General features: G+C 36.5%; 3 protein-coding genes across 3 annotated transcripts in view; all 3 read left to right on the top strand.

Moving 5' to 3' along the window:
* The window catches only part of LOC107454523 (extra spindle pole bodies like 1, separase), a 313,495-nt gene that overhangs the window by 171,343 nt on the left and 130,822 nt on the right, over positions 1-11,330 (top strand). The gene's annotated exons all lie outside the window — the stretch shown is intronic.
* LOC139426718 (zinc finger BED domain-containing protein 5-like) lies at positions 1,596-2,219 on the top strand. The gene has a single exon (XM_071186503.1). The coding sequence runs from the start codon at positions 1,596-1,598 to the stop codon at positions 2,217-2,219; it is 624 nt and encodes a 207-aa protein (XP_071042604.1).
* LOC107441795 (putative 115 kDa protein in type-1 retrotransposable element R1DM) lies at positions 3,682-5,934 on the top strand. Its single transcript, XM_043055695.1, has one exon. It carries the CDS (start codon positions 3,682-3,684, stop codon positions 5,932-5,934), a length of 2,253 nt encoding a protein of 750 aa, XP_042911629.1.

Genomic DNA, 11,330 nt, shown 5'->3' on the forward strand with positions numbered 1-11,330 from the left:
AAAAAAATAAAAAGCAAAGCAAAATAATATCAGAAAATACAAAATCTAATATTATATAGCATCAAAACTAATGCAAAATAATATTATGGCGAACGCTAGATAATATTAGTTTGCATAGAATCTAATATTATATAAGGCTGAGCAAACAGCGACCTTTTGTATCTTTCTAATATTAGAGGTTATGTAAGATAACGTTAGATTTTACCTATTTTCTGATGTTAGCTAATATTCGGTGCTACTTGGGTTTAAAAGCTTTTAAAAACGAAATCCCCCAAAAAGCACCTTTAAGTACTTTTTACAAACGCTACGCACCCTGTCAATGGATTGGCAATGATAGCTATAGAACACCAAATTAGTAACAAATTAGACTTGAAATCACTGGTTCGTGAGTTTGCCGAAAGAAAAGTTAGAAAAAGGGCATTTTAATTACTTTGGTTAGTTAGAATTTATTTATAATATGGGATATTCGTTTAGTTAGCATTACTACACTTTAATTTCTGTTATTTTGCCTAAGTGCTAAATTGCTTATCTTGTTATCTGATGATTCAGTTTTTAATAAAACGTTTCTCTTTTATATTTTTTTTTAATGTTTTCTTGACCTTCTGATATGGTCGCATGAGATTTACTTAAAAAAAAAACGGGGGAAGGGGGAGCGCAAAATTAAGGTTTTGCCCGGAGCGCCAAAATGTCTAGGGCCGGTCCTGAGGAGGGGGAATGGGAAAGGGATGTGTTGGAAAAGTAATCTCGTATATTTTGCTTGTGTGTTTCGATTTGAATAAGATCGAGCTTATTCTTCTTTCGCTTTCGTTTCCCGTGTGTATTCGTCGTGAATCTCGCTATCAGTGCAATGAATGTGATGTTGATTTATGTGTCCAACCATGTTTAAGGATTTATCATACAACAGCTAAGTTTTAACATCTTGTATATTGTATTTTTATTCTTTAATTTAAGTTTTGTATTTTCTGTCTTTCCTTTTCCTTCCCTTGTGAAAGTAAACTGTTTTTAAATTGCAACGCGTGCATCTTTTTCCCTCACCAAAACACCGTGTAACAAAGCGCACTTCAGCGAAAAACGGTGGCACTGGGGAGTGAATCACTCATTTAATCATAAATTAGTTTTTATTTTCCTCAATTTGATAATGACAGAGATTGCCAACTTGCTCTAGACAGCAAATAAATATTTTAAAGTGGTAGTTTATCTATTATGATTCTTGGTTTAATACTTTCAATTTGCGAGACTTTTATCCACCACTATTTCTAAATAATGTAGGTTTATACAATTCACCACTCAATGACTGATATGTGATGCTATACCATATAAAAATTAAGCAAAATTAGGCAAATTCTTGCAAAACTTAGTTCGTAGTTATTTACTGTTTTTTTTATAAATATTTTGGCGTGTCCAGAGCAGTTGGTATCTCTGCAATGATAATAATTTTGTACTGGTGGCTTTAGAAAAAAATATATTTGGAATATTTTTATAGGCACCCCAATTAACATGGCTACCAAAAAAAAAAAAGCAAAGAAAAACGGAAGATGAAAACCGCGAATTTAAAGTTGAGAGGACCGAGAATTTTGCATTTATTTAAAACTTGAATGGATTTCCGACATGTTTGTAAGGAGAAATTCGCGCATAACAAGAAGCCAAATTTAGAGAGATACTTTACAAGAAAGCAAGCGTCATTTAGCACTAAATATCCTACCGGTGATGCAAGGAAGAAAGCAGTTGAGGAACTTCAGAAGAGTCAAGAGTCGTCAACTTCTGTGTTTAATAACTGGATGCAATCTTCCAGCAATAATAATATGGCAAGTTTTGTTTTTAGCCAAGAGATTTCTAAGAGAGGGAAACCGTACACAGAAGGCGAATACATAAAAAATTGTTTAATAAATGCATCCGAAGAGCTATTTCGGTATTTTAAGAACAAAGCAGATATTCTGAAAAGAATTAAAGAGTTACCATTGTCTGCTAAAACCATTAAAGATAGAACAATTAAAATGTGTTCGAATATATCCACCCAGCATATCGAAGATCTGAAATTGGTTTCGGCTATATCAATAGCAGTTGACGAGTCTTGTGACATAAATGGTACGGCGCAAGTTTCACTTTTTGTACGATTTATGTCTCATTCAGGGTCTAAAGAAGAACTTTTAGAATTATTGCCACTCGAAGGTCAGACGCGTGAAGAAGATATCGCAAAGGCTGCAATTGAATTGAATTGAATTGAATGTTGGGTTTAATGGCACAAAGTCCACAGAAGGACATGCTGCGCCAAACAAACGGTTTTAAAATAAAATCCTAGGTAGATGTATACTACAAGTTTTCCCCATCAAAATCACACGGCATTTATAAAACTGAATACAACGAAACCAACGCATTCAAGAGTAAGTAAAACAAGATAAAATTTAAATGTAGTTAAGTATCATAAAACAGTTGCATTCAAAGCTGAATAAAGACACATAAAATTGTAAATAGGATAAAAACTGTTATATACAGTATAAGAGACCAATTGCGCGTAGAAACGCAAAAATGTTAGGATGATGGCAGTCACCTAACAAATCCTGCAGTGTTAAAATAGAACTACCAAAAAAGGTTAAACGATGACGGTTAAAACATGGGCAATAAATTAAAATGTGATGGATTGTGAGTAAAACGTTGCAAGTATTGCAGTGAGGAGAGGGTTCATCAAACAGCAAGTGAAGGTGGGTCAATCGAGTGTGGCCAATTCGAAGACGAGTAAGTTTGACGTCTGCCCTACGATTACGTAGCACAGGCAATGGATCTAAATCAATTTTTATAGCGCGCAATTTATTATTAATTTGGAGATCCCACTGCTGCAACCATAGAGACTTTGTAAGCTGTCGTACGTGTGTTTTTATATCTTGGTATGGTATAGACAGAGAGAAAGGGTTTGTAGCAGATCGTGCGGCAACATCGGCCAAGTCATTGCCNACAAAATATCATCATAACTAACGTGCCAACTTACATTACAAAGGACTGTCTGTTCGATAGGCTGCACGCTCAGTTGGGCACCAATCAAACAGACTTTCCTATCCGTTTGTATAGGGTCAACAAACACAGGAGCAACCAGTTGCTGCAGCATTGGGTGATCTCCCTTACCAAAGTCTCTGCCAATATTCTTTGCCGGCAGCAGCACATTTATTTCGGACTAAGCCGCTCTTCAATATCTAAATTTGTTAGGATAAATAGGTGCCATAAGTGCCAAAACCTCAACCACAAGGAATCTGTTTGTGATTCCGGCCCCATCTGCATGCACTGCGCAGGCAAACACCACACCAATAACTGCATCAACAGAGACTCCTGTGTTTGCTACAACTGTTAATACATGAATGAGTACCACAAGCAGGACCCGGAGTGGTACCCACTAGACATATACCATAAGGCTAACGACAGGTACTGTCCAACATACCACCAAGTTAAATACGGCTATTGGCCATAATCTTAATTCTAACTTTAGCAAACTATCAAAGTCCTACTCAACAAAACTTAATTTCTAGTAAATTTTCAATCCAATAACTAAGTTTTCTCCATCTTTATTCCAAATTAATCCCATATCAATAACTCTCCTGGTCGGGCTTGTGACCACACAACAAATTAACAATCCTTATCTTTCAGCCAATTAATATCTGTCTGCAACAAGGTAAGCAACAAACAATAGCAAACATGACCAATCAATTACCAAACCAAATTAAATGCCTCCAAATTAACTTAAACAACTGCAGAGCGGCAACAGCCCTCTCTGCCAGGTTCGCCCAAGATAATAACGTAGCTATAATTTTAATTCAAGATCCTTACCTAACCAATAGCAAACTATATGGTTACCCAAACCAGTGGACCACACACCACTCCAATAATAAAGAGGCCTGGTTGGTCATAACTAAAACAACAACAATAAATCTAATACCAGCAACTGAATCAGCAGCCTTCGCTAACATAACTACCTCATTAGGTAACATCATTATCGGCTCGCAGTACGTCAGGCCACACGCAGATCTCTCAACAGCACTAGATGAGTGGAGCGGCCTAATATCGGACAAACCACTCATACTAGGTGCAGATCTGAATGCCAGGTCAACTCAATGGGGCAACACAACAACAGACAATAGAGGAGATCTTCTAATAGACTTTAATATTGCCCATGACCTGATTAGACTTAACGTACAAACACCACTAACTACTTTTTATACGCCACACGCGAAGGGTAATCCCGACTTCACCATAGGAAATCGTGACGGCTCCATATTAGTCAACGACTGGACCGTCAACGATACACATACTGCGCGCGATCATAGATATATCACGTTTAACCTTAGCCAATCCTTAATTGTTCCAACTTCAAACCGTCTAAAAACTAATTTTGGCAACCATCCTAAGTTTATCAAATTGATACAGAGCGAGGCCTCAGGCCTTATAGACAACTGCAATAAAATAGCAACAATAACAGACCTAGACGAGCACACCAGGGCTCTAATTAAAACAGTAACCGCAATAGCAACTAAAACATACAGATACAGAAAGATTAAACCCTCAACCTCGCCCACATGGTGGACAAACAAACTTAAATACGAAAGAAATAGGTTAAATGCACTAAATAAAAGATTACAAGCAAGCAAAGACCCTATAAAAACCAAACTCAATAAAGAAGAATACAATAAAGCAAAAGCTACATACCGCAAACTAATAACTAAAGCAAAAGAAACCTCCTGGAAGCAATTCTGCAATAATCATTCAGACTCTTATGGTGCAGCTTATAAACTGGGCCACGGTAAACTATTCAAACCAACAGACCTTAACCTAAAATTACCTAACAATAATATTCCAAACAAACAGGAAGTCCTGGTGTATCCATCCAAATTTCACTTCCCAGACAAAGACGATACCATCGCGGACCAACCACCTCTATACACACAACACACAAACACTGAACTACACGCAGACACAAAGGAGGTGAGAGATGCTCTCTTTGCCTTCCTTACAACTAAAGCACCAGGTCCAGACGGGCTAGACTTCATGATTTGGAGGCGCGTCTTCGAGGCCGACTCGAACATTCTAACTAACTGGGTCAACAAATTCTTAACTCTAAACCACTTTCCAAATAACTTAAAATCAGCTACCGTCGTGTACTTCGCCAAACCTGGCAAGGACACGACACAACCGGATGCATATCGACCGATCTGCCTTCTACCAACATTAGGCAAATTACTAGAGAAAATAATCAACCAACGACTAATACACTTCTTAGAAATAAACAATAAACTCAGTGATAAACAATTCGGCTTCCGAGAAGGCAGATCAACAGAGTCAGCACTTAAAATAGTAATCAACGAAGCAAAAACAGCAAAAAAGAACAAAAACTGTAAAAATACTAATTACAAAATGCTAATCTCGGTCGACATTAAGGGCGCCTTCGACTCAATACATTGGGACCAAATAATAACAAGACTAAACGATCTCAACTGCCCGAAGCAGCTAGTAAACTTAATCAACAGCTACCTAACCAACAGATCAATTGAATTCGACGGCGGTCTAGGACAAACTAAACTTAACACCTACAAGGGCTGCCCACAGGGGTCATGCCTAGGCCCACTCCTGTGGTTAATTATCGCGGACATTTTCCTGCAAGATTTTAATCAAAACAATGTAAAGACAATAGCTTTCGTAGATGACTACGGTTTCATCATATCAGGCAATAAACGTAACGAATTAGAAACTAACGCTAATATGGCCATGAACACCTTTAATGATTTTTGTACTAAATATCACCTGAACCTCTCAATAAATAAATGCAATTTCATGACCTTTAAAAATCCATTCAAACAAACACCACCAATAGTAAAGATAAATAATCAATCTATTAAACCAGTAACATCAATCAAATACTTAGGGCCCCTGAGGGGGTTTACCTTCTTTAGGTAAGCACAGGGAGTCACGCCCCGGGGTACCCTAGTGATCTGTCCTCCCTTCGTTTTCCTCTCCCTTTACTCCTACTTTCCCCTTTCTCTTCCCCCTTGTCGTGGTTGCCAAATTTACTGGTGAGGGCTTGTCATCTGTGTTTGATTACCACTCTGTTGTGTTGGACATAGATGGGAAGAGACCACCCGCGTGTTTGCCGTGCGTGGAGACCCGTGTCCCTGGAAAAGGGGATCCTGGCAGTTGAGGGGCATCTTGGTACCCCAATACACTGCTTTGGCCCGTGCTTCAGGTAAACGGGAGGTGCATATTGGCCTGTGTGCATCAATCGGCTGGTCACAATCGTCATCTGNACATGATTATTCAGCTGACGTAAAACACTTTGGCTGTCAGAGTAAATGCAAAACTTTCGTGCGGTCAGTGATGAGATAAGTCGTAGAGCTATGAGAATGGCCACAGCTTCAGCAGTAAATACAGAACATATGGCAGGTATGATATAACTGTATGTTCGATCAGCTATAATGATTCCACATCCAACATGCCCTGGAGATTTTGACCCATCCGTAAAAACAGAAACATACTGAGAATACTCATGACGATGAGAGATGAATAGCTGAATATACACGCTAGGAGATATACTGGATTTTTTGTATGAAGCAAATGGAGAATAAAAGTGATATGATGGGATAATCCAAGGTTTGTTAAGAAAGTGATCGGTTGATTGAGATGGTGATTCGCAAAAATTGAATGTCTGAATAACTGTACGCATACGAGCATTAAAAGGAGGTGTGTATGAGGGTCGCGCATCATATAATCGTCGTAAGCTTAATGGAATAACCTCCTGTCGAAGAGGATGAGATTTAGATGACATAACACGAAAGTAAAATGTAAGACAGAGCTGCATACGTCGAAAATAGAGAGATGATAAATTACATATACTATATAAACTTTCGACTGGGGACGTTCGAAATGCGCCGCTACAGATTCGCATTGCAGTATGACTGATGAGTGTGAAGTTGAGGATGAAGAATTCAGAGTTATTACTTACAGTTGTGCTGCTCATATTTTGAACTTACTGGCTGGGGATGAAAGTGATCCAAAAGTAAGAGAACAAATTTTGCATGTAATTAAGCATTTTAGGAATTATCATTTTGCAAGTGCTTGCTTTAGAAAAGTCAAATGCACCAAAGTTAATATTGCCATGTGAAGTTCGTTGGGATTCTTTTGCAGACGCCTTAGAGAGGTATCTAAAATCTTGGCCCATTCACGTAAACATAGTGAAAGCTATAAAGATCAGATTGATTCAAAATTTAATTTCAAATAATTTCATTGAAAAGAAATGCAGAAGATTACTTGCAGCAGTTAAAACCAATTAGTGTAGCTCTGGATAGGGCACAGAGAGAAAATTGTTCGATTGGAGAGACTGTTTTAATTTTTAAAAAAGCAAATGCACGATAAGAAATTCAATAAAGATGTACTGAAAAAATTAGATCATCGTTATGAAATGGCAATAACACCAGCCCACCTCGCTTTTCTATTGCATCCAAAATCTGTAGATAAAGATGATTACGAATTGTCAACAGATAAAAAAGAAACGGTTAGCCAAGAAAATGTTTCCCAAAAATAACTTATTAACTCTGATATTAAAATTTTGTGCAAAAAGTTTCCCATTCCAAAGGTATCTGTTTTAAAAGGAATTTATTGAAAAGTAACAGTTATAGAATGGTGACGAATGCAAGAAAACTATATTAAGAAGTTTAATGCCGATGTGTTTAAGGAAGTTGAAGTAATTCTTACTGCGAAAGCAGCTACAGCGAACGTTGAAAGAATTTTTTCTACTTTTGGAGTTGTACATTCAAAATTGCGTAACAGACTGGGCTTAGAAAAAGCTGCAAAACTTGCGTTTTTGTCCAAATTTTGAATCCTAAGTGCTAAATCCTAAACTTGCTTTTCAATGGTAAAAAAAAAGTTTTTCTCTAAACTTTTCCTGTTTTTTTCCCCAATCCTGTATTTTAATAAAATTTAGTGCGGTTTGATATAATTGCTTATTATTCATTTTAATTGTTCTTGGAAGTAATTTTCCTTTTTCAGTATGTATATTAGTTGAAAAAAGAATGTCGGGGGAGAAAACCTGGTTTAAACCGAAAAAACCGGGTTTTTTTCCAAAAAACCTGGTTCAAAAAAAGTGGTTTTCATTTGTTACTTGAAATTATGTGACACCTAGACTATTACACCAAGTTGTCATGTCCTATTTTACGCCCAAACTTTAAAACACTTTCCTTTACGCATTTCTACTCTTGGTTGAGCTAGGCTATTAAGAGGGTAATAACGAGTATAGCCACCACAAGCTTTGAGCATCAGGGAGTATCTAAACCAGAAGTCATGGGTACACGCTTGAAGTGTGCTGAAGGAGAGAAGTTCCCTTTCAGATACTTTTTACCTATAAATCGATGTTTTTTTTTTGGAATAATTATTTGGGTGAATTTCAAAAAATTTGTCACATTGATGTTCATGCACTAAAATAATCAGTAGGGGAAGGTGGGTCACCTTGGGACACTTTAAATTTCAGCTTTGATTTTCTAGATAGGAATTAGTTTTCTTAGGTTATCATAGATGGCAGCACAGTCAACTCCTCAATGTATTTTGCAGGTAAGATATAATCTAAGCCGTTCTCTCTTCAGCAGGTAAGATATAATCTAATTTTCTTTGCTTTGAAAGGTCCAGAATTACATTTAATGCTTAATTTAAAAGACAATTTCTTATGCTAGAAATAAAATACTTTTAAACAGAGCATGTGGGAATTAAAATATATACTTTCTTAATAATTTTAAAGTTAAAACATGCTTACAATTGCTAAGCCTAACTTTTTGCCTTTTTTGCCACCATACCTTTTTTGTGGAAGTCAAATAATAAAAGATGCAAGGTATCTCCAACCAAAATGAAATCTGCTGTTTTGTTAGTAATTGAAAAGAGTAAAAGTATAAGAGCTGTAGCTACTGAGTATGGAATCAACCGAAAAACTTTAGGCAGCTATGTAGATAAATATAAAAAATCAGAAGATGGCAAAATAGAATTTAAGGCAAACCACGTTTCTTGCCAGGTGTTTTCCAATGAATAAGAGCATGTGCTTAAAGCTTATTTACTGCATGCTTCAAAGTTGCTTAACTTTGCTAATACGGTTACGTTGCTAACATGGTTTAACTTCAAAAGCAACGCGAAACTTAGCTTACCAAAATGCTGTTGCAAATAATAAAGTAATTCCAAAAAATTACAAAACTGCAAATTATGATTGGTTGAGGTTTTTTTTCACAGGCATGCAAATTTATCATTACGTCAGCCTGAATCAACTAGTTTGTCCAGAGCCACTGCTTTCAATAAAACAACCGTCAGAGAGTTTTTCAATAATTTGCACTGCATCTTAGAAAAAAAGAAATTTGGCCCGGAAGCAATTTTCAATGAGACTGGAATCACGACCGTACACAAATCACGAAAAATTATTGCAATGAAAGGGGAGAAGCAAGTGTCTCAAGTCACCTCTGCAGAACGTTGAACTTTAGTCACAATGTGCTGTGGTATCTCTGCAATTGGAACATCGATTCCACCATTTTTAGTATTTCCACGAGTTCATGTAAAAGAAATAATGACAAAGGGTGGGACTCTAGGAATGCAAGCTGCAGCTCATCCGAGTGGATGGATGACAGCAGAGAACTTTCAATTATACCTTCATCATTTCATAAAATTTAGTAAATGCAGCAAAGATAAAGAGGTATTGATTATACTTGACAATCATGGATCACATATATCTGCTGAGGGTTTGCAACTGTGTAAAGATTACGGGATAACTCTGTTAACTCTGCCACCACACACGCAGGAGCGAACTAAATGATTCCTCATTGGGAGTACATAAAAACTGCCCGAAGCAGCGTTTCTGTACGATCCATAGTTAACGAGAAAAATACGAAAAACAAAGTATGACGTCCCTGCCGATGCAAGAGAAAACACTTTATTGGACGTATCAACAGCAGTATACTATGCACAATTTAAAGCAGAATATGCGCGGCGAACGTTTTAAACATTATCGTCTTGAAAGATATGCAAATACTGTTGTTGATATGTCCAATAAAGTGTTTTTTGCTTGCACCGGCAGTGACGCATACCCTCCAACTGCTACGGAATTTCCGTAGTTTCAGAAATCTTCTTTTCAGACGGTAGCAAAATTAATGTCTTAATATTTAAAAAAAATTAATTTTAGCGTAACTTGTTCACTATTACTTATAAAAGTGCAGGCCATATGGCTAGATTCTTAAGTTCTGATAAAAGTTTTATGAGAGATCCATTTGCTTTAAAAATTTCTACTTTGGTTCGCTACCACTAGAAAGTATTATTTTCAAAATCCTCATAAGTTGGAGGGTATGGTGACGTCATACTTTGTTTTTCGTATTTTTCTCGTAAACTATGGATCTTACAGGAACGATTCTTTGGGCAGTTTTTATGTACTCCCAACGAGGAATCTAGCTGTGCAGAGTTTATGCGGTCGTTTTGGGACACCCTGTATAAAAAATCCACCAAAATCAACAAATGGATCGTTGGAATCATCTTCTATTCGATGCAACGAAGGTCAAAACAAATCACAAGAAAATTAACTATTGCCTCCTTCTTCAAAACAATTAATAGCGGGAAAAAGTTAAAAGAGATTGGTTGGCTTATACTGAAACCAACAACTTATTGTACTGGTACGTCTGTAAATTATTTTTCAAGCAAACAATGCTAATGACAAAAGGTACGAATGATTGGGAAAATGTACATAAAAATTGTCAGAGCATGAAAACTCCTGTGACCACATTAACTCCATTTTAATTATTATAACGAGATCTAAAATTACCGGACGCATTGACACTAAACTGGAAAAACAAATTATAAATGAAAAAAAAATATTGGAAGGAAGTACTTAAACGTGTGGTGGTAACGACAATCAAATTTATTTCTTCATACTCTTTAGCGTTTCGTGGTAAAAATTTGTTTTTTAGTGAAAATAATGGTAAATATATAGGTGCTTTGGAATATTTATCCGAGTTCTCTCCATTTACGCGAGAACACATGAAAAAATATGCAAACTGCCGCACCGGTACTATACACTATTTGTCGTCTACAATGTGTGATGAATTTATTTCTATTATATCGAAAGATTGACAACTCACAAAAGTGAACGAAGTAAAGGAAGCCAAATTTTACTCTCTAATTATTGGTTCAACATCTGATCTATCTCACGTAGATCAGCTGACCGTCATTATTCGCTATGTTCTTCCAAGTGGTATAAAAGAAAGATTTTTGGGATTTCTACCTATATTTTCTCATACTGGTGAAAACTTGGAGAAAGTTATTTTAGAATTTTTAAATAATAT

Source organism: Parasteatoda tepidariorum, chromosome 10 (assembly GCF_043381705.1).
Source record: "Parasteatoda tepidariorum isolate YZ-2023 chromosome 10, CAS_Ptep_4.0, whole genome shotgun sequence".
Classification (NCBI taxonomy): Eukaryota; Metazoa; Arthropoda; class Arachnida; order Araneae; family Theridiidae; genus Parasteatoda; species Parasteatoda tepidariorum.

Coding starts and splice junctions, on each gene's coding strand:
- LOC139426718 (XM_071186503.1), top strand. CDS start 1,596: ATGGATTTCCGACATGTTTGTAAGGAGAAATTCGCGCATAACAAGAAG.
- LOC107441795 (XM_043055695.1), top strand. CDS start 3,682: ATGACCAATCAATTACCAAACCAAATTAAATGCCTCCAAATTAACTTA.